The sequence below is a fragment of the Sinocyclocheilus anshuiensis genome, unplaced genomic scaffold (genome assembly GCF_001515605.1).
Source record: "Sinocyclocheilus anshuiensis isolate Anshui unplaced genomic scaffold, SAMN03320099.WGS_v1.1 scaffold2089, whole genome shotgun sequence".
Classification (NCBI taxonomy): Eukaryota; Metazoa; Chordata; class Actinopteri; order Cypriniformes; family Cyprinidae; genus Sinocyclocheilus; species Sinocyclocheilus anshuiensis.
In genome coordinates, this window is record NW_015549564.1 from 522,931 (window position 1) to 548,172 (window position 25,242).

The window sequence follows — 25,242 nt, forward strand, 5'->3', positions numbered from 1 at the left end:
CTATCACTTCTTAACATTTTAACACATCCTTGCTGAATAAAAGTTTTAATTTCTAATTTTAATTTAATTTAAAAAACTTTTGAACTGTAGTGTATATTGTTAGAAAAGATTTCTATTTTAAATAAATGCCCTTCTTTTTAACTTTTTACTCATCAAAGAATCCTGAAAAAAAAGTATCACAGATTCCAAAAAAATATTAAGCAGCAGAACAGTTTCCAGCACTGATAATAAATCAGAATATTAGAATGATTTCTGAAGGATCATGTGACACTGAAGACTGGAGAAATGATGATGCTGAAAATTCAGCTTTGATCACAGCAATAAATGAGATTTTAATGTATATTAAAATAGAAAAACGTTATTTTACATCATAATAATATTTCACAATATTACATTTTTTCCTGTATTTTTGATCAAATAAATGCAGCCTTGATGAGCATAAGAAACTCCTGTAAAAAACATTAAAAATCATTCTGATCCCAAACTTTTGATTGGTAGTGTGTATATATATATTAGGGGTGTAACGGTTCACACAATTCACAGTTCGGTTCGATACGACACAGTGGTGTCACGGTTGTACACGGTGTTGTACGTTTTCAATAGGGGGAGGGGGGGTTGGGTAATTGCTTTCGTCGCAATGTTGGAAATATTTATGTTTTATACCATGAAGGCAAGCCAATGAATATCACTAGAATGTGAAAGTAAAAGTGGAATGACGGAGCTTTCGGCATCTGACGCCGCATGTTCTCTCAGAGATGACGAGAGACCAATCTACTTCAACATATGCTGATTACGGTATATAGCTAACTGTTTTAATTTATTCCCTTAATATTTCTCTTGTGGCCCGTACATAGTAAAAAAAAAAATATGAGAAGAAACGTATTTGGTGTTAATCAGGTTGTTTTTGAAAGTCGGCACTTTAAATAGGCTAAATAAAGTTTTTTATTTCATTGATTTTTATTGATGACTGCAGTGTTAATATTTTAAGTATAGGCCTATAATTAATTGTATAATAGACCTGTTTTAAAAAAACTTTTTTAAAACATTTTAATTGAGGAGCAAATAGCCTTATCTTTTGTTATCCTCGCAGCACGTCAGTTATGCGGTAATATTGCGGGGAAAATTAATTGTAATTTTAATTTAATAATACAATGTAATAATAAAAGTAACAGTATATTATAACAATCTATCGATAAACACAAACCTTATCCTCTGTTTCTTGCTCTGTGCCGCCGCGCTCTGCGGATTGAAGAACGTGCTGAAAGACAGGAAGGAGCCGATCGAAGTCTGCCGCCGTTTTCATATGAAATTTAAAGGGAACTGAAGCGATCATGAATTCGTGTACAGTTTATGGAGCTAATCGCAAAATTTTAGGGCTGAGTAGTCAGGGCTATAGCCCCCCTAAAAATGGCCTAGCGACGCCCATGGTTATAATTAATTATACATTATAAACATTTAGACAAAGTTGCACAACATGAAACATTTAGGTCATGTATGACAATCCATTTTTAGCCACTTAAAAAATGTCAGCACGGTAAGTGCAACATTCTGAGTAAATGTAATGACGTAATGCACAGGCAGTCACGCAGAGGGAAGGTGTGGGATCTGACACACACACACTGTATATATTATGTAAAGTGGGGTTTTACCACATGTACATGTGCATACATTTACATAAACAAAATGTACAATATTGACAGCATCTAAAGCAAAAGTTATTGATGTATTAACTTTATTGACATACACATTTACGAATTCTTATGAATATTCAATAAGTATTAATAGGTTTATATTATTGTATTTATCATCTTTTAATAATCTTTGCCATGGGACCCAGAGCAAGTTTTCTGAATATTTTGTGACTCAAAAAGGACCATAAAACACATAAAAATGCTTAAAATGATCATAAAAATTAATCCCAAAAAAGTCATTCAAAACTTGCCACTTCAAGAAGACAAAAGTTTTCCATCAGTGATATCAAATGCTCATTGACTCTCACCTGCATTGTCACTGATTGAGACATGCCGTGGTTTGGGTGTTGTTATATTTTTCTTTATACTGTAAACATTTTTAAGAAATGGTTAGGATTACATTTAGAGTGTCACATGATGCTTCTTGTAACACTTTATTTTAAGGATCAATTCTCACTATTAACTAGTGGCTTTTTAGCATGCATAGTACTAGCATATTGGATGTTTATTAGTACTTATAAAGCAAATATTCATGCCTTATTCTGCATGATCATAACAACTACCTTACTAACTATTAATAAGCAGCAACTTAGGAGTTTATTGAGGCATAAGTTGTAGTTAGTAGTAAACTAATAGCGAGAATAACTGAAGCGATCATGAATTCGTGTACAGTTTATGGAGCTAATCGCAAAATTTTAGGGCTGAGTAGTCAGGGCTATAGCCCCCCTAAAAATGGCCTAGCGACGCCCATGGTTATAATTAATTATACATTATAAACATTTAGACAAAGTTGCACAACATGAAACATTTAGGTCATGTATGACAATCCATTTTTAGCCACTTAAAAAATGTCAGCACGGTAAGTGCAACATTCTGAGTAAATGTAATGACGTAATGCACAGGCAGTCACGCAGAGGGAAGGTGTGGGATCTGTTGATTGGGGTCATGAATAAATCAAAGTACACTGCTAAATACTCATTTAACAAACACAACAGTACTTTAATAATCAACACCTGCAAAAATGTTGCCAATAATACAAAATGTAATTCCTGCATAATAAAGTCAGAGAAACATGTCAAGATATAGAAGCCATTGATTGGTCATTAGTCACTAGCACAGCTATACTATATATCCAACATGATCTCATGTATTCATATATATATAGATGTTTATTAGTACTTATAAAGCAAATATTCATGCCTTATTCTGCATGATCATAACAACTACCTTACTAACTATTAATAAGCAGCAACTTAGGAGTTTATTGAGGCATAAGTTGTAGTTAGTAGTAAACTAATAGCGAGAATTGGACATTAAGATAAAGTGTGACCATCATTTGAATATAATGATACCAGAAAAAGTATAAGGCATGTACAGTAGTAGGATTGCTATTATGGGCAAGCACATGGTACTTAGCTTTATATCAATCTCTGACTCAATTTTTTTATTTTTTTTTGGAAGTGATCACAACCCAGAGCAGCATACCCCCCACTCCCAAATCCTGTGCCCAACATATCAGTCTGACAGCCCTGCTGTGAATTAAATCAAACTGCAGACTGCATATAATACCAACATCATTCCCTGCCCCAAAACCGCCAACACCGCCAAACCGCAACAAACAAATCATCCACCAATCAAGTGTAAAGATATGGTTCGTCTACCCCTGACCTCTTCACAACAATAATGTCTGGTTATTTTAACATAAATGTGACATAAAAGTGTGTGTTTTTTTTTTTAAGGATCCCTGTAAGACTAAATCCAGATAGGAACTGAATGCAGTGGTTTGTTACTCTTTGACATGTCCTTGGTTTGTCTCTGAGAGTTTGTTTATTGCTGCCAACAGTTTTTGTAAACATTGAAAGACAATACCACAATAAACCCTGACGTTGACTAGCTATCTATTCTTATTATTTCAGAAATCAAATGTCAACTGATAGTACAGTCTAGTTAAGGGGGAACAAAACCCTAACTTTTCAACATCACAACAAAAACAAACCAGTACAAAACTGTCTAAGTGAACTAGTGCAGTCAATTCACATTTATTTATATAGTGCTTTATACAATTTCAAAGCAATTTCACATTAATAAACATGAAAAATAGCAGTGGTAAAGTTGTAAAACTCAGCAGCTATACAGATGGCAATATCTGTGTCATTCAAATATGTCCTTATTCAGCTCAATTTTGTTCAGTGTTGATTAAATTCAGTTCAATAAAATGTTGATGTTGCAAAGTTATCCAATTCAATTCAGTTCAAATTTTGCTCTCATCCGTAGTTCTGTAATTATGAACATACTGGTAAAAAATGTATAGCCTGAATGCACTGTAAGTCGCTTTGGATAAATGCATAAATTATTATTAATTATTATGAACGTGTAAAGTATGGATAACACTTTTTTTTTTTTTTACAGTGTTCTTGTCACACATATTGTATTACATGTAATTCTAATAATACTACAAAGATGGGCTATAATTTCACTGGTGTTGGTAATAATTTGTCAACAAATTCTTTATCACATATTGTGTACGTATAGTCAGATTACAGCAGTATGATGTGCAATTTATTTTTTCTTTTACCACAAATTTGCCTATAACACTAGACCTAGAGTTAAACAACATCTCACTGGATGAATGTATTGCACTGTGAAATCATCCGTTCTAAGGAAATGTACCAGCTCTGTTCTCCTGACTAAACTGACTAGGATTCATGGTCCCTCCTGATATGATTCAGCTACCTCAGCACCATCAATCTGCATTCCTATGCTCAGAGCTGCTCAACACCTTGCCATCAGGCTCATAAGCTATGGTCCTGTTGCCATCATAGATCAAACATCACATATCAGCGATGGTCTTCAATTATGAGCCATCCACTAAAAAGAGAGTACCTTCACGTGATCATGAACAGGAGGCGCCTTACATCCTGAAAGAGCCAGAGGTTTGGGCATAATGGATATAGACACAGCACGTCAAATTACTGTTATGAAATACAAATCCATTTTAAAAATTAAAACATTATCACAACCCACAGAAGCTTCGACAGTGATGCATTTCCTCAGAAAACTGGGGAGGGCCCTCAAAGCAAGACACACAAACGCTCACAGCTTAGCTTCAGTATCTCTTCTTGAAATGAAAAAAAAAATGTCCTAAGGGAGTTTATGCACTTTAATTTAAGTACCCCTAAGAATTATACCAACCACTGCATGGCTAAACTTAGCTTTATTACTCGGAGTGTTCCTTCTGCAGAAATTATAATGGATCATTGAAACCTTAAGCTCATGAAATAATCATCATTATGAGCTGGAAGACGTCTGTTCACCTTTCCATCACTTAGACCGCACTTGCAACGAGGTCACAATAGGAATGAAATGAAAATGAAAACTGACTTGAGCCAAATGTACACTGCAGAATGTCTGCCATTAATTTGCAGATTGTAAAATAACTGTAAGTGTAGAACATACAGGCATGCAGTAATAAGGTAAACATTGTTGCAATTTGTGGCAGTGTAGAATCCAATGCCACTTTTGCCCAGCCATGATAGTTGTCATTTTTCTCAGATAAAATTTGAGAAAATGGCACAAGAACTTGGTGCACTAGATTCTAAATTCATGCACTTCATATAGTTTTAAAAAGTAGGAGTGTACTTTTTCCACACAACAAATGGGCACTTAAAGATGCATTCAGTACTTCTCGATCTAACGTTAGCATTGCTAGTCTTTGTAAATTACAGTGATAGTAGTTTTTAGAAAGTGGTCTGCACAAAAACGTATTCCCTTACCTGTCCAAAAAAAAATAACACTTGGACATCACTACTCAGGATTTTCTTCAGCCTCCACTGGTAAAGCCTGATAATAAGTGTGTTCCATTGTGTAATTTTTGCCTTTCGCTTCACCAAACAACAATACAACCAATGAAAGTGAGGATTTTCTCCAACGTTTAGTTAAACATTTCAGGTAACTGCTATATTCCATTTTCCATATAAACACTGACAAGAAGGCAATACAGTATCTGTACAGGGGAAAAAAAAAATTGATGTAACTTTTCTATATTGTTCAGTTTGACAAAAAAAAAAAAAAAAAAAAAAGAGTTTTGATGTTGTACATTCTGTGTGGGCTCAGTTTCATTGGGGTCATACTATACAATCTGACTATCAACAGTCATAGAAAACAACAGAAAGTCTAGGTAGCTCCATAACTAAAATAACAATATTAAACCAGAGCTTCAGTGTCCATTCGTTTCATCTGCACAGAGGGAGTAACTAAATTAACCCCAATGGTGTCGGTCTGATGCTGAATGGTGCGCTCACTGAACCAAACAAGACATTTCCTTTATTTATCGTGTCATCTTTTTAAGGTGAGGAAGGAAAATCTGTCTCACACTAACACAAAACCTCACACTCATCTTTTTCTTCATCTCTTGTGAGGCACAGCTAATTTTAAAAGACTCATTAGCCAGCGTTGTCCTCACAGAATGCAGCCATTAGACAATGAACCATGCAATAAATCACTCCGATTTCTGCCCTCGCAGACCAAGCAAGAGGCAGCCGAGGGCAGCACTAAGTCCCGCCGAGTTGCTGCAGTGGGGAGGGCCCAATGTCAGGAATGAGGAACCACCGCGAGCCAAATGCCGACAGCCCAACAGCAGGAAAGATGATGCTGCGCCAACCTGGCATGTCCGTAAAGACCCTTCTGTGTCCCCTTCCACCCAGCCTGTTCACATCTCAGGCTTTTGTCACCATTTATGATTACAACAGTGCAGAGCTGAAGTATGGGGAGTACATAAAGCTACCGAAAGGAAGCAAAACAGATGCCCGTGACAGCGAAGTTGCGGTAATGAGTGATCAGGACGGGGAGTGACACTGGTGCCAAGAGCCTGGTGAGAGGATGCAGCATTTGTGTAATTGGCTGGGAAAGATCAGAGACAAAGCCATTCAGAACATTCTTTCACTGCAAAGAACTGTACAAAGGATTCCAAAGAACAGTGACGTCAATAGGATGAACAGGTTTACTGGAAACAAAAGAAAGGCAGACATGCCTCTTTGTGGAGTTGCTTGAGATGTTTTCGGTATTTATTACCTGAGGGCCCTGTGACCTGATTGTCTATTGATGTTGATGGTAAAAATGAAGCTTTTGATACTGTAACGGAGCCGATGAGACGAGAGGCATGCGGATCCATATGCAAGCTTTTATTTACAGGCAGGGTCAACCCAGGCAAGAGTCGGACACCAGCAAACAGATATGTAGAGGGCAAGACAAAAGAGGAATCCAAAACAAGCAATAATCCAATCGAGGTGCAAACACAGTCCGAATCAGCAAGGCAAAGGGTAAATCCAAGACAGGCTATAAACTTCAGGGCAGGCAGAAATCAGACAGGACGAGATAACAGGCTAGGATCAAGACACAAGAAAAAAGACTATGAACAAGGCTAGACTCATGAACTTGGAAGGGCTCCGTAAAGTAGCTATCCCTAGGAGAGCAATAAATGCTGAACAATACTCGGCATTGAATGGTGGTGTGAGACTGATTTATATAGTGTGTGTTATTGGTAGCAGCTGTGTGTGACTGGTTTCAGGTGAGCTTGTGATTATTGCAATGGAGCATGGGAAATGTAGTCCAGGGTGATGTGTAACAGTCTGTGTGGTGTGAGAGTCAATATAAAGGGAGGGCGACCTCTGGTGGCAAGCAGACGGAAGTTCATGGACAAGACTCGTGACAGATACACTTGACTGCAAAATCTGGTATAAAAGCAGGGGCTGTCGAGCTCCAAACAGAAAGAAAAGCACCATTAAAGTGCACATTACTCATTCCAACTTTTCTGAACTTTCAGAAGAAGGAAACACTTTTACTTTACTTTTACTTTATTTTCCTTAAAGGCAGTTCTGTCTTTTTATTTAGTAAGTTAGTTAGTTAGTTTATTTATTTATTGAATTATTATTTTTTTTAGTAAGAAGTATACATATATATGCAGCAACATAACACATACAATAAATACATTATAATCACCCATTATAATCAATCATTTAAATACAAGTGACTGCTGCAGGATTTAAATAATTTGTATATTTATATGCAGTGGTGGACGAAGTACACAAATCAAGTACTTGAGTAAAAGCAGAGATCCGTATAATCAAATATTACTCCAGTAAAAGTAAAAGTACTCAGTTTTCAATTTTACTCGAGTGAAAGTACAAAAGTACTTGATTTTTTATGTACTTAAGTAAAAAGTACCGATAGATTAATGTTTAATTTGCAGTTTTATATAGGCTACTTTTATCATTTAATTTTATATTAGCATATATTTTTTTTATAATCGTACTGCTCAAAATACCTGGGATTTTCCCAAAATAACCAATAAGGAAATAATTTATATAATAAGGAAAATATAATTCGATTTTCAAAATGATTTTTTTTTTCTCAAACCTTGTCTGTGGTGTAAAAACACCCCTGGCCAAATGCCCCCCAGAGGGCATCACTTCCCACTTTGATAATTACTGTAGTTACCATGTTCTGAACATCACATCCTTTCTTTTTCCCTCAGATGTAATGAATAAATGTGGTTGATTAAAAATATTTGAACTTTATTTTTTTTTAATTACCTCAATTTAGCACCAGCAAGCTCATTAGCTAGACAGTTAGCATCAGCTAACATTAGTGGCTTATTTTCAGCATGGTTATGAATAAACATTTATATTTATGGATCTACTCGGCTAGTTGATCCAGATACATATTAACTTAAGCTATGTGTGCTGACAAACAATATAAAAACAGACGTCACATAGGGCTAAATGCATAGCATTTTAGTAAAACTGCTAACGTTACAGCAGCGGGGAAGATGAACGTGCATGAGTTATTTTATTTAATCTGTGTTATTTTAATGTTTTTTGACCTAAAACATAGAGACTCTGATGTTAATGTGTCTGCATTCAAGCATTTCAGTGGGCTTAAACAGATCACCCTTTACAGCAGATTTAGTTCACAAACAACTGACAGCTTGCATCAGTCCTGTCTGGTAATTGGGTCCCTTGTCACCCACTGAATGTAATAACAACATTCTTGGGCTCAGCCTTAATCTAAATGACATCGGTGTCCTAATTTGCTTCCTGAGTATTATATTCCTTGGAAAGGTTACGACAGATTCGCAGTCTATTAGAGGCATTTCATCCAGGAGTGAGAAGAGTCGATAAGCTCAGAAAACACAGATAAAACAATAGACAAAAAAAAAAATAAATAAATAAAAATTAGCTATGTGAAATTAAACCAATATCAATCATCACAGATGGGAATAATGCACATATTATGTTACAGCTGCATTTTAATTACTAGTTTTCTTTTTTTGTAATTACAGTTTTTCCTTATTGTAAAGGTCAATGATAGACTTATTTCTCACAGTAAATGACCAATAAATACTAGGGCTGGGTACTGACATAGATTTCATAAATCGAATCCATTCACAAGCTTGATTCAATTCAATTCCAATTCTGATTCCAATTTGATTAGATTTGATTCATTTGGATATATATCTACTGTATATCAAGTACAGTACATGACAATTTTTCTTAAGGAAAACATCCTCATGTAATGCTGTAAACTATGCAAGAAACCCTGTCAATTGTATTATTATAACATAGTTGTACACAACATTTACAATGCATATTAGAAAGTTTTTATACCACCTTTTTTAATTATAATTGTTTTTAATCCAATTTGTTGTTGAAATATAAACATTAAAATGGTAGTTGCAATATACAAATTGTTTTCAAGACAGATTTACATAATATAAATGAGACATCACTATCAGGTGTAGTAAAAATATAATTCATATGCAATATAGTTGTCACGAATCCGGTCTATAAACTTCCGCTCACTCACCACCAGAGGTCACCCGCTCTCCACATGGACTCTTACACTACACAGACTGTTACACATCACCTGTCAGGGGTCTGGGTCTGGTGTTCTTCCTCTCACCACCAGAGGTCGCCACTTCCCATCCTCCCGGACTCCGTTACCTTGACTCCACACACCTGTGCACACACTCACACACACACAGCTGTTGCCCATCCTGAGGGCTATTTATACGCCTTCCCCACGCCTCTCTGGGCGGATTATTAAGTGTGTTACACGGGACTGATGCAAGCTCTACGTGGCCGTATTGTGTCAGAGTCCATTTTCTGTTCTGAGCCATTGTGTCAGAGTCTTAGCTCTGTTTGTGTTCTCTGTTTTGAATTTTTACTTTGTTTTTCCCCCTGCAGTCAAATAAACCTGCATTTGGACCCAGACCCGTTTACACGGTGTGTTCCTTTCCTTTACGGTGTGTTCCTGTAGTCCAGGGTGACATCACCCTGGACTACATTTCCCATGCTCCATTGCACTAATCACAAACTCCTCACACACGCACGTGCGCGCACGCGCACACACACACACACACACAATGCGCAAAACTCCACATTTGAACAGTCAATGGCAAATACTTAAACTAATAACAAAACAGTAGCTGATTCAGAAGCGCCAGATTGTCATAGCAAAGTCAGAATTACCTCCTCTCCTAGGTTCACGAAACGGTCGTCCATAAAATGCATTGCTGTTCTGTTGTAAGTAATCTTAAAGATTCCTAAATGCATCTACTTTCGGAAGGCCAAATAAAGTGCTTTTGCTTTCGCCTAGAAACACACAGCGTCTCCCTGACATGGCTGCTTCAACACTAACTGCGGTTACTGAAACCACGCCTTCTTTCTTTGCGTGCACATTTGGGCAGCATTATGCAAATATTTCCACATAGTGAGGTAGATATGTGGGGGAGTGTTAGAACGAGCCGTTTTAGGGGGGCGTGGCAGAGTCTTAACTTTGATAAAGAATATCTCTTTGGTTTTGAGACTTTAGTCTTTGCAACTTCAGGGATCTTATCTATGCACAATCAGCTTGTAACACTCCAAAGAGAAAGAAAAACTTGAAATCGCATCATATGACCCCTTTAATAAAAGCTTGCATATGGATCCGCACGCCTCTCGTCTTGTCGGCTCCGTTACAATAGTACATATATTTAGCAAAATGTTTTCCTGAGGTAAATGTAATGTGACATTATTTTTCAACTATTTTCTTTCAAAATATTTTCTGATGTTCATTTGTTTATTTCATGCTATAGTAGTAAAGAGGAAGAGCCGATCTGTTTATGTGCTCTCGACGCTGTCGCTTGAACTGAGGATGGCTACAGTGATCTGTGGAATTTATCGATATTGGTTCATCAAAATGAAGATCAATTCAAACTAATTAAGCAAATTTATCAACACATCCCTAATAAATACAGTATGTATTCTCTTTGAGGGGTTTATCTTGAGGAACTCAAAAATGGCAGTTTCTTGGAAATCCTAGGTTTTCAATCTGAGCACTGACACTGAACAGAGCTGATAAACAACAACAACAAAAAACAGCTAAGCATGAATCTTCAAAGCAAGCTTCAAGCTACAGTAGGTAACAATGCCAGTTCTGAGAACTGATCAAATATGATCACAGTTGGATCTGTTAGCTGCAGACACATTGTGCTCTGATAAGGTTGATAAAATTACACGGCAGTAAAGCTATTTGTCACGGGCATGATCTAAAAGTGACAACTGCAGAATTCCAGAAACCATGTGTATTAAAATACAAAGGTGGGATAGTCCCAGTAAAGCATGCCAGATTGACCATTTATGGCGCTTTTCCACTGCGTGGTACGACTCGGATCGGCACGGCTCAGTACGGCATGACACGGTTCGGCTCGGCACGGTTTGCGTTTCCACTGCAGTTCAGACATGTTGTTATAGTTGTGCCGCCTCTACTATCACGACTTCTAAAAAAAACTTTTTCATTCCGCGTCGCCCCATCAAGCTCTCGCTGGATCCGCTCCTCTGCTATCAACGAGAGGAACGTCTGTTCTTCCGCAGCAGACAACAAAACTTTTTGGTTGTTAAAAAAAGGTGCGCTCGTTCAAAACAGTTGCGTTTGATCCTTCGCTGGCTGTGCTGATTTAAATCTAGCGGTTCTTTTGTGTTTGTGTCGCAAGTTCAGTTACGCAGGTAGTGACAATTCTCTCTGGCCAATCCGGGATCAGCAGAGTTTACACGTCACGTTTTGGTAACGGTATGGTTCACTTGGAACCCCAACCGAGGTGGTACTAAAAAAAGTACCAGGTACCAGGTACTGTACCCAGTGGAAAACCCCCAAAAAGTGAACCGTACCGAGCCGTACCGTGCCGTACCATGCAGTGGCAAAGCGCCATTAGATCAGCCAGACAGTAGATAATTTTTAACGCTTGCAATACAAACTGATAGATGACTGCTGAGGTTAGATCAGCCAGACAGTAGTACAGTTTTCACCTACTGAACATACTGTCCATAGGGTACCAATACATATAAGATGTCCAACATTATTTCATGTTGATTGGTCTATCTATTTAAAAAAGGTTTATCTGTTTGATTTTAAAAACATAATGCTCATGATGTCAAATACTGAAAAAAGGGAAACAAGATGCCATTGCAACATATGTGCATGTAACAAGATTTTGTGCTGTGTATGCATCTCCTTAAACTTCAATGTAATGGTGCACCAAAGCATATTTACACCGGAAAGAACATTTAGTCAAAAAATATCCATAATTTTATTTAGCTCACCTTTCCACAAAACCTCCACAATCCTTAACAAACGGTCAATATTTTCAGATGGTAATAAAAATATGCTCTCCAATATGTTCTTAAGGATTATGTGTAACTGAGCATTTATTGGTTGAGTAGTTTACCAGCTTAGAACACGTAAGCTGAAGTCTCAGCAGAACAAGACAACAAAACCCAAAAACTTTCTGATCCCTAAATCTTGCCACCAGAGGAAAACAAGAAATGCATTAAATAGGTTGAGAAACTGAGCGGCATATAAAATGTTCTCTTCAATGACAAACAATTTGCTTTCCACCACAGGTCCATACACCTGAAGTACATCAATTCAGAAAAGAAAAAAAGGCCTTCAGCAAATAAGAAGATGCCTATTGATTTCAAACCAACCACAGCTTGTTAAACTTGAGGGGACATTCACGTAAAACCACTGTGGCAAAAGTTACTTTATACGTGAGAGCCGATAATATTTTCAGCATCCTTGTGAAAGGTTTAGAATTGGTAGGCATGCATAAATAAAATATATCGTCACCTAGACTGCGGCCACGATCAATAGAATCAATGGGAAGTGTGTGACGTGATCTTCATGCAATAACTTCACAACTCCTTCAACTGTCTTACCAACTATCTATAGACAGTTGTTCATCTTACAACAGATAAAAATTTCCCAGAACTTTTGGAAACTGGTGAAGCAGTTTAGAAGAGGTCATTTTTAAAGGCAGATTAAGGTTTACTGGTCTGGAGTATGCAGCAGGATTTATTAAGAACTGAAATGATAACGCTTTCAATTCAGTAGCAGCTCTTGACTATAAATTTAGATGGGGCAGATTCTGAATTGTATCGTAGGCTATATGAGTAACCTATGATTAAATGCTAGTAGCCTAAGATTTGCATTCAAATGACTGAACACATGCAGAACACTTCTGGCAGAAGTCTAGTGTTCTTGATTAATTCAGCCTGAGGATGGCACTGTAATGTTGATTGGCTCTACATACATAGAATGTTATCTTAAAGTGGTCACACACCTGACGAGAAGCGTGGACAATTCACAGGTATCGCACACCGGACGTGTCATGTTCAGTTCAGTTCAGTTCAGTTTAAAACAGCTGTCCAAAACAGTTAATCTAATCGTCAACAAACAAAAAGCAAACATTATTTTATTGGTTATCATTTTCTTTCTGGAATGTAGCTATTTTGAATATTCCTACAGTATTTATTTACACATTTGATGTGACACATTTATGAGTTAACAATTTAGGACTGATTCAGTTTATATAGAGTTCTATGTTTTCATGTGAATTAATATTTTGGTGGAGCAATGCCCTATCTGCCCATATAGAAAATCCATGGCTGTTTCAGCCCCTGAACTGAGATAACAGATGATGCAAAATTGAAATTTGAATGTAAGAAAATAGAATTAAAATTGAATGAAATTAAAGTACCTGTTGCTTGTTAGTTTTTTAAAAATTTTTTCTGAATGAATTTCCCATATACGTACATAATATCACACAACATATTGGGTATTTCTAAAAACATTAGATGATATTAATAATCTTTTTTTTTTTGTAAGTAAAACATTTAAATTATTATAGGGATATATGTATATAGTATGCATGTATATAAACATTAAGGAAGAAAATATCCTTGTCACTTGCCCACACAGAAAAACCTTTACAGAATCAATGGAATATAGTTTTATTATTATTATTATTAATACACTTATGTGTTTATATCTAAATAAATTATATAAGGGCTTAAAAATTAATGTCAATATGTGTTATTATAAAATTATCTGAAAACAATGAAGTGGACATTTTGTGCAGTATGGACATTTTTTAATCAATTTATTTGTATTGTAAAATATCATCAAATAACTAGGCATAGCAAATCGAAATTCTTGATTATTACAAATGTTTTGTCGTAAAACTTGTTTTGGACTAATGACATTAATTTGTTGTCTGACTGTGTTTAACGTTTTGAATTGCAAGTCAAATACATTCCATTTCCTGTCACTCCAATTCAAATTCAACATGCCCAAATCGATTCAAATTTACACCCAGCAAAAGGAAGGTAGTTCTTCAATTCTACATTTTGCCTAACCCTGGAATGCAGGAGCCTGTGCTGATGGATGCATGTATGTTTGTCAGTAAACACCTGAGCAAAGAACCTACTCATTGCTTCAAGGTCACCAGGCTGTAAAGAGCAGACGGATGTTCAGCGCTCCTTTAGTTATTGTAATGTGACTGATTCAATCATTTTCCTTCTTCTCAAGCCTCTGCAGACTCTCAGCGGCAGAGCTGCTCTTATCTCTACACACAGCCACAAATGTCTCATTCACCGAGTCTGCTGGTTTAGAGATGAGCGTCTGTCAGCGTTATCTCTGTTCTAAATGTAGGTAACGCTGAGGTCAGGCTTCCGGTATGAAGAAAATAATCTTCAAACAGGAATATCAGCAATGCTCTGAACTCTCCTACTCTTCCATGAGAGCTGTAATGTGAAAGCCCTCTAGTGCTTCACCTCGAAAAAATCCACAAAACAAAAAATTCTGACATTATTTACTCACCCTCATGTCATCACAAACCCATTTGCTATTTATTATTATTATTATTCATCTTTCCATACACACATATGACAGTTCATACTAAGCACATCCGACAAGCTCTAAAGACTGGAAAATTATAATGATTATAATTATGAGGGGGAAAATAATAATATTTTTATTTTTTATTTTCTTTACAGATGTGGTCACTACGAATGTTGCATGGGAAGATGAAGAAAAATTTTTCAGTGACAGTCTGAGTAAATAATCAAAGAATGTTGATATTTTTTTGCTGATCTATTCCTAAATCCTTTACCTATCATGGTGCTAGCAAATGAACAGACTACAGAGAAGAACATTCTACCTGAAACATTTCGTTTTAATAGAGACATCTACGTTCCCGCTAGCTTGTGCGTGGGTGTAATAGCATCTGTTTGATGGAGTAATGCTGCTCTCCCTAGAGCCCCAACAAGCAGCCTCGCTCGCCGTAAAGTGCTACGCTATCTGTCATTTAGCATCAAAGTACAAGAGCTTCTTCTTGCACCATGAAAGCGGTGCCTCTCAGATATAATGTTGCATTTCCCTGTGGCTAGATGAGGCCATGTTTTTCATGGCGATGTGGTGAGGAGGATCTCTTCCTGAAACATAGCCACAAAAAAGCAGAATCTCTTGATTGAAGCTAGCTGGCGTGGCTTCCTCTCCATCTGTGACTGACACTGAACCAGAACCGGATTTTGGGGAACAGGGGCACATGAACACCTGTTTGCCTTCAGCCGCATTACACTGTCATGTTTTATGTAGGAGCCTGATGCATTATTCATGTGCTGGAGGGAGAGGCGGGACTGCTCAGGTACATATGCTGGGGGTTATAAATGTCCAGCCATAAAAATGTGTTGCCCTTATTTCACTTGAGACACAGAAGAGAGAGAGGGCCTTGGGTAGCTCTTTCAGGGGCATTTCTCACCCACAGCTCAATCATGAATAATGAGGTGTTGGACATCTCCATCACACCTTAGCACAACAACAGATGCTGAGTCTAAACTTAAATGAGTCTGGGGAGCATAGCTCAAACCATCACAGCATCTACAAGATAAAATTTGTTATATTATTAAAGCTTGCTGGCAGGGCAAGATTACCAAATGGGCCCTGGGGCCCTAGAATTCCAGGGACCCCAAATGGCGAGACACTCCCCGTCCTATTTGCCTCATGTACCTGCACTAGACCCTGATTTGTAATGAAGAGCTTTAATCTAAGACTGCCAACCACACCTCTGGAAGAGCACTTCCATTTTTATTTTATGATGACATAGGAGTTGACCCTCTTGAAAATAAAACAAGACCAAAAAACTACCCAATGAAGCACCACATCCTATTAAAAGGGATACAACACCAAAAAAAAAAAAAAAAATTCTCTCATCATTTACTCACCTTCATGTCGTCCCAGATATATATAACTTTCTTTCTTCTGTGGAGCACAAACTGAGATTTTTTGAAAAAAATTCTCCATCTCTGTGAGTCCATATTATGTAACTTAAAGTTGAAGCTTCAAAAACCACGCAAAACAAACAATAATCCATACGACCCCAGTTGATGAATAAATGTCTTCTGAAGCGAAACGATTGGTGTGTGTGAGAAAAATACTGTTATTTTAAACTTTTAAAAAATATGCATCTTTCCCACCCGCCAACTTTTGTTCTTCTGTGGAACATGAACACAGATTTTTAGAAAAAAAAAAGATTGATCTCTCTAAGTCCATAAGTGACAAAAATGTTTTTCAAATAATTCAACATGGCTTTGGTATAATAACTCTGGGTGGGTTCCAATTTTATTTAGAATTGGTTAATATATAGATAAATCAAGTAAACACAAACTTAAGGACATTACTGAAGGAATCCCTACATTTATTTTTCTGTCTTCTTAAGTTGTGAGTAGTGTTGTTTTTGGCGGCATGTTTTAATTTTAGTTTTAGTCTATGTGAGATTTGATTTTGTGTAATAACCAGCACCAAAGCAAACAGCATTTTTCGAAAGAAATCGATTGAGCACATTCAGACAGTCAGCAGGATTACAGCCTCACAATGAGATTCATTGCAAATTGGTCCAAACGATTATAAATGCCAACTTAAACTGATTCACTCTCCCTGTGTTTCTATGATTTGTTGTGTATGTGAGTGTGTGTGTGCAGAATGCCTCTCAAACGGCTTATAAACAATCAAGTGCGACCTTTGCGAGAGGAGGCGGGCAAATAACGGATAGAATGTGCTAATTCAATTAAGCAAATTGAATAATTGCCTCGGTCAGTGTTCTGGATTGAGCCTATAGCTCAAACGTCCTTGAGATAAATTAAAAGCCAGAATAATTATAAAGCTGGAAGGGGGAGGAGTTCACTGTAGAACAAAACAATGAATCTAGCATTTCTCATGGAATGAAATACCCTATTAGCAAATTTAGCTTATTAGCACACATGCTGTGGCTAAGCACGCAACATTTGTTACGGATTGCTGTGGAGGGTGTCACAGAAGTATTGTGGTCTTCATAAATAGGTGTTGAGTTGGCTGAAGATGGTGCCCTGGAAGCTGAGGTGTCCGTTGGAGCTTAGCTGAGCGTTCTGTTGTGTTGCTCGGCTAGCGTGATGAATACGCTGCCGTATTCACCTTCTATTCTCTCCGATTTCAGCGTAACACAATAGAAGGATTTATGAACACGGACAAAAAAAAAACTGCAGAAAGCTTCTGGCTCGAACAACACGCTTTAAAGCCTGCAGCTGAAATCTAGGTTACGGACTGAGTCCACCATTTTTAACTGCACACACAATGTTCTCATTTTTGGTCTCACTGTCCCTGCCTGTCTGTCTACCTGATTAATTTAGGCTGTCTGTCTGTTGGACTGAGTCGGATTTGAGTTATTAAAGGCTGTTCCATGTGCTCTTTCTCCCGCAAGCATGCAGGGGCAACTATTCCCTCTAATTAGAATTACTCTCATGCAGGGTTGTGCTTTCTCTGGCCACAAACACCCAGTAGCCCCTCACTGCAGAACACAAGATCAAGGGGCCGTGGTTGGATCCACATCTAGGGGGTGGAGATTGGTAGGTTTAGGGATCAGGGGGTGGAGACGGGTAGGTTTAGGTATATGTAAGGTGGGAGGAGTTGGATCTGGATCCAACCTGTTCTGCTCTGTAGTTTGCCAGTTTTTGGCATTGTATGGTGTGTCACTATGTTTCTGGATGTCAAACAGAGAAAAGACATCATGCCCACTTACAATTTGGATGGTTAATGTCGGAAAAGAGAGAATGAGAGTTTGACGCGTGATACATGAATGTGTTTGTGCATGTGTCTGTGTACATGTGTATGGCAAAAGAAGAAGACAGTGATGAAAATACAAGCAGAACTGATTGCATGCTCTGGGGATCATGTTCCAGTTTGATCCTGTGCTGCATGCTAGTGTTGGCTAAACAGGTGCATTGCTGCCACCTAGAGGCTACGTTCGAAATATGCATACTACTTTAGCCTGTTCTGGAATACATGTAGACTAGGTAAACACATTTTTTGCATCCATAAAATACAGATGACCTACTTCATTTGCCATAATGTGCAGTATTCCAAAATGCACACCACACAGACTCTCAATGCAATGCATTTCACTTGACCTTCTGTGCCAAAAAATAGCTATAAATAATTACAGCCAAGATAATTTTTTTTACATCTTTGTTTACTCATTACTTGTCCTAATTCATATTTTTGCATTGTTTTAACTTACTGCACTGGCCATTTTTTCCTTGTCTAAAAAAATGATTATTTGATAAATGTAGTGAGGAAAAAGAAATAAAGATTTGTAAAGATTTTTTTTGAAGTGCATAATTTTAACAAACAATAATTCTCCATTGTTCCGGAACAAAAGAGCTTGATTATGCTTCATTAGGAATGGATAATTAAGGATGAATTAGTCAAGCTTAATTATGGATACAATAGATTTACACATAAATATGCACACACTAAAACCTTGTCACCTTGCAAGACATTTTTTTTATATTGAATGATTTATTAATGTGTTATCGTAAGAACATAAACGTTTCACTTATGAACGATCATTGCTTTAATATTACAAGCCTACAAGGCTGTGGCACTCACTGTAACTGCCGTGACCCTACACAGAATCGTCTCGCAAGCTCAAGAGACCATTTGAGGGATGAAATTGAATTTGCCTCTATGATTAGAAATGTCAGAGTGATGAAACGGCATACAACTGCCGGAGGTTAAACATGGGAGACATCATTAAAGAAACAGACGCCAGCTTATTCTTCATTAATGGAGACAGAAAAAGAGAGGGAGAAGTAAGAGAGAGAGAGAGAGTTAGAGGAGAAGGATTGCTATGTATGCTTTGCCATGTTTGAGAGGCTGCTGGGCTAATTTGACATTTGAACATTTACTGCACCTCATTACAACTGCTCACAGCTTATTAACCTGTCTGCTGACTGGATAGATGGACCACACATTCCTCATTGTCATTCTACTATCATTCACTCACCCAAAACCACTTTTACTGAAGTATTTTCCTGAATCAGCATCCTTTGTTGTTCCTGAGGGCAATATTTCTATTTAGCCAATCTCAGCCCTTCCTGTAACCCCACCCCCAAAATTAGAAAGCAATGATTGGTTGCGTGTTCCAAATGTGTTGGTCCAGGAACTGTAACTAACACAAATAGTAACGTATCATACTTGTTTCCGGCTCATTTAATGGTTCTTTATACATACTGTATAACAACACCTAAAAGCACTATACCTTCAAAATGATTAACAGCACACAACCTGCAAAAACCTGAAAACACCCCACTGATAGAATGGGTGTGTCCAAAACAGAAGATAGTCCAAATTTCCAGTTTCACTAAAAAATACATCAACATACAGTAGGAAAGAAAACTGCAATTGTCAAGTGAATTTATGAGGTCTTTTTAAGGTTTCAGTCCTTATACCATTACCTTCAACCACTTCATCAGGTCCTTTTTTTCTTTCAACCCATCACATAAATATCGGATATTATACTGTAGCCAACAAAAGCTACATGGATTATTAATAATGCACCAATGTTTTTGAAAAAGAAACATCTAAACTGAATATGACTGTTTCAAATCCAACCATAGTCGATATTAATAAGATATAGAATACTGTAATATAGGAACTTGCATCTGCACAAAAGGACGCAAATGCACAAGTGAACTTGACCGTGCTGGTCAGAATGTGTACCGTAACAACAGGCTAGAAAAATGGTGTTCTCATTTTAATGTTATGTATGTGACAGTTTAACAAAGTTAAAGTTATGATTACTCAAAATTTATGACAATATTGTTATCGTGCATTCTATTGCCGACAATAATCATTGTGAAGTTCTCGATTTTGGACGCAGCCAATAATCAGACACATAGCACAGCCCGTGTAATTAGATTTTCTTAATGATGAGGCAACACCAAAAATCTACTTGATATTACAATCAGCAAAATAAAGCGTAATTGGATTACTCACGGTCATTGCACTGGGTGCCAGAGTAAGAGGTCATGGAGCAGTCGCAGGTGAAGTTCTCCCACTGCTGGATGCATACACCCATGTTGACACATGAATCCTCCTGGCATGTACTGCTGGGCCCTGATATGGAGGAGACAGGAATATCATGTGTCAATCAATAGTAATGACAGATTTCAGAAGGCATCTCTGTCACAGACAGCACAGCAAGACTAGCGTGCATGCAAGGCCATGCAAGGCCACGCTGAACACTGCTAGAAGAAAAAAAGGTGATATGCAATGTGACTGCACCATCTACACACATTTCTCTTTTCAAAATGTGTGTTCACATTCCACACTTCATAATAGACAATTACTGAATCTTTAAGAGGGAATGCAAACAATTATGTTTACACTCTATCAAGATTAATTTAAATAGAATTATTAAAACCATACTGACATGTCAATTCCAGCAGCTCAGATCACCAATAAAAGAAACCAAGCATGCATTCAGAACAAGAGCAAAGCCCTGAGTGCGGATGTATGAAAGTCTCCACTGGCTGAAAGTGCTTTTATTGAGTCTGGGAAGCAATGGAAGAATTCTTTCTTTTCTCTCGCTGGTTTCCGTCTCTAATTATTCCCCAACTGAATCCCTCTTGGATGCTTTCAACACAATATAAATGAGTAATTGCCAAAACATCCATTAAAATGCTTCAGAAGGGGAGAGTATTGTGGCCAATTGCTGTAGAACAGCGGGACACTAGACAATGTCTCAATTTTGATGTGCCTTCAGTGGAAAACTTTAAGCTGGAATGTTCTTTAAGGAGGATATTTATAGGTTTTGGATTTATTCTTAGTTCCCTTCAGCTACTGCATGTGTCAGCTGTGGACTAAATGAAATGGCATCTACAAAATGTATGTACAAAATACCGCAACATTCTATAATTGTATGTTATAGATTTCTGGGGGATAGTTGTTTTCTGGAGGAACATTAATGTAAAAGCTCATTGCAACTTTCAGCCAGGTGTGTGTGTGTGTGTGTGTGTGTGTGTGTGTGTGTGGGGTGAAAAAGACGTGTGTGTGTGTGTGTGTGTGTGTGTGTGTGTGTGTGTGTGTGTGTGTGTGTGTGGGGAACAGGGTCACATCACAGGAGAGTGAACTGTCTTTCAGAAATCATAGCACGTCAGCTGTCTTAACCACGGCTTGTGTATTGCATCATTACTGTGTCTGTTCCCCTTTCGGGCTTGAATTGATGGTAAAACTAATAGCATTATTTACTGTCTTTACATTTATTTTGAAAGATGAATTGAAAAGATTATGGTAAGGGGCGTTACATTTCCGACGAGTGCTTGCGGTGTTCGGCCAATCACAATGCACTGGGTCAGCTGGCCAATCAGAGCAGACTGCGCTTGTCGGAAGGAGGGACTTTGTAGAAAACGAAGCGTTTGAGAGAGGCGGGGCATAGAGGACCTACAATAATGTACAGTATTTGAAAAATAATGTGTTTTTTGAACATTAAAGCATGTCAACATATTCTGTTACACCAAATACACAAAATAATGATCTTTAAAAAAGCATCATATGACCCCTTTAAGCGAATCTTGTATGGCTGACCTTTCAGGTCCAGATTTTTCGCTCCGTTGACCACCTGGCTGACAGACTTGGCGTCCACCTTTAGTGTGTGTGTGTTGCTGGCATCTCGAGTGATCACCACATTGTGCCACTGGTTGTCATTAAGAGGACTGTCGCTGTTTCCTTTGAGAAGACTCGGTCCATTTCCCAGGTCAAACACATAGTGAATATACCTGACAAACATACAAACAAACACACATACACACTGAGCTCAAATGTGTTCATGTCCCAAATCCATTCAAGTGCACTTCACTGAAGAACACTCAGCTAAAGCACACACTGAAGCAAACTCAGCTGATCAGCTGAGAGGCTCTCTATTAGATGACAATGAGAGTGGAAACTTGTTTTAAAGAGGAACAGGTTTTATGTTCTGCTAGAGGATAGGCCAAGTGGATCGATCTGTTTGGATGGACAAGGCTTCTACATTCACACCTGGGGCCCAGGTCAAGAAGCAGACAAACTGACTAAACCGACCGTCTGCTGGCCACCTCACGTCGCAGAAGTCAGTTAATTCTCAGCACACAGAGACTATTTCACCTAGATATGATACTATAGAGACTGTCTGTTCCCCGAACTAGCAAATACAAAACATGTCCAAACAAGATAAACAAATGATAAAGCTTGGCTTAAATAATACTAGATCCCTTTCTATGAAAGCACTTTTTTTTTAAATGATATGATCACATATCATAACCTAGATGTGCTCTGTTTGACAGAAACCTGGCTAAAACCAGAAGATTACATTACTTTAAATGAGTCTACCCCCAAGATTACTGTTATAAACATGAGCCACATCCAAAAGGTAAAGGGGGGCATGTTGCTACAATTTATAGTAATATTTTCAATATTTCTCAGAGGTCTGGTTTCAAGTATAATTTGTTTGAAGTAATGGTGCTTCATATAACATTATCTAGAGTAAAAAGCGTTAATGATAAATCCCCTGTGACGTTTGTACTGGCTACTGTATACAGGCCACCAGGGCACCATGCAGTCTTTATCAAATAATTTGCTGATTTTAGTTTTTTTGCTGAATTAGTCCTGACTGCAGATAAAGTCTTAATTGTTGGTGATTTTAATATCCATGTTGATAATGAAAAAGATGCATTGGGATCAGCATTTATAGACACTGAAATGGACTCTTTTTCTAGCACTTTAGATACATTAGCTCCTTTATGCTTAAAGAAGACTAAGGAAAACAGTCCGACATTGTGGTATGATGAGCACACTTGCGCCCTAAAGAAAGTTGCCCGGAAAATGGAGTGCAGCTGGAAGAAAACAATACTAGAGGTATTTCGTCTTGCATGGAGGGAAAGTACTTCTACTTTCAGAAAAGCTCTAAAAATCAGTAGATCTGCTTACTTTTCGTCTCTTTTAGAAGACAACAAACACAACCCCATGCATTTATTCAATTCAGTGGCTAAATGAATGACAAATAAAGCTTCAACAGGTGCAGACATTTCCCAAAAGCACAGCAATAATGACTTTATGAACTTCTTTACTTCCATGATCGAACTACAAATCCCCTGAGGAACAATTTCACTCATTATGTGCTATAGTAGAGGAAGAATTGTATAAACTTGTCAAATCATCAAAATCAACAACATGTATGTTAGACCCTATTCCATCTAAGCTACTAAAAGAGGTGCTTCCAGAAGTAATAGATCCTCTGTTATATTATTATATTATTATTATTATTATTATTATTATTATATTATCCTCTGTTATATTATTAATTCACCAGTGTCATTTGGATATGTACCAAAATCCTTCAAACTGGCTGTTATTAAGCATCTAATTTAAAAAACACAACTTGATCCTGGAGAATTAGTTAATTACAGACCTGTAATTGATCTCAAATCTCCATTTTCTGTCAAAGATACTAGAAAAGGCAGTAACCTCAGAACTATGTCCCTTCTTAGAGAGAAATTGAATCTGTGATGATTTCCAGTCAGGATTTAGACCTTATCATAGTACTGAGACTGCTCTCATCAGTTACAAATGACCTGAATTTATCATCTGATCGTGGTTGTATCTCTCTATTAGTGCTACTGGATTTTAGCGCTTCGGTTGACACTATCGACCACAACATTCTTTTGAATAGACTACAAAATTATGTTGGCATTAGTGGAATTGCATTGGCATGGTTCAAATCTTACTTATCTGACCATCATCAATTCATAACCGTGAATGAAGAGGTATCATATCAGTCACAAGTACAGTATGGAGTACCACAGGGCTCAGTACTAGTACCGCTGCTTTTCATGCTTTACATGTTACCCTTGGGAGATATCATCAGGAAACATGGTGATAGTTTTCACTGCTATGCTGATGACACTCAGCTCTATATTTCTTCGCAGCCTGATGAAACATACCCAGGATACATGGTGTTAACTTTCACTGTTATGCTGATGCTACTCAGCTCTATATTTCTTCGCGGCCTGACAAAACATACCAATTCGCAAAACTAAAAGAATGCATAGTTGATATAAAAAACTGGATGGCTAGTAATTTCCTACTGCTAAATTCTGAAAAAAAAAAAAAAAAATGGGGGTGTTAATTATTGGACCAAAAACCTCTGCATGTAATAACCTAAAACACTGTCTAACACTTGATGGCTGCTCTGTCAATTCTTCGTCATCAGTTAGGAACCTAGGTGTGCTATTTGAGAGCAATCTTTCTTTTGAAAACCATGTTTCTAGCATTTGTAAAACCACATTTTTCCATCTTAAAAATATATCTATATTATGACCTATGCTCTCAATGTCAAATGCAGAAACGTTAATTCATGCATTCATGACCTCAAGGTTAGATTATTGTAATGCTTTATTGGGTGGTTGCTCTGTGCGCTTAATAAACAAACTCCAGCTGGTCCAAATTGCAGCAGCTAGAGTTCTTACTAGAACCAGGAAGTATTACCATATTAGTGCAGTTCTGTCAACTCTGCACTGGCTCCCTATTGAACATTGTATACATTTTAAAATCTTGCTAATTACATATAAAGCCCTGAATGGTTTAGCTCCTCGATACTTGAGCAAGCTCTTATCACATTATATTCCTTCTCGTCCGCTGCGATCTCAAAACTCTGGCCATTTGATAATACTTAGAATATCAAAATTAACTTTTGCAGATCCTTTTCCTATTTAGCACCCAAACCCTGGAACAATACCTAGCGTTGTTCTGGAGGCAGACACACTCTGTCAGTTTAAATCTAGATTAAAGACCCATCTCTTTAACCTGACATATAATACACTATCACATT

The 25,242-nt window shown here is 37.5% G+C and overlaps 1 protein-coding gene across 1 annotated transcript in view; it reads right to left on the minus strand.

Moving 5' to 3' along the window:
- LOC107657215 (neurexin-3b) overlaps positions 1-25,242 on the minus strand; it is a 375,749-nt gene that overhangs the window by 155,533 nt on the left and 194,974 nt on the right. Inside the window, exons 13-14 of the mRNA XM_016445239.1 lie at positions 21,966-22,156; positions 20,376-20,525 (exon numbers count right to left, since the gene is read on the minus strand). Coding sequence (XP_016300725.1) covers positions 20,376-20,525; positions 21,966-22,156 — 341 coding nt within the window. The remainder of the gene's footprint in view (positions 1-20,375; positions 20,526-21,965; positions 22,157-25,242) is intronic.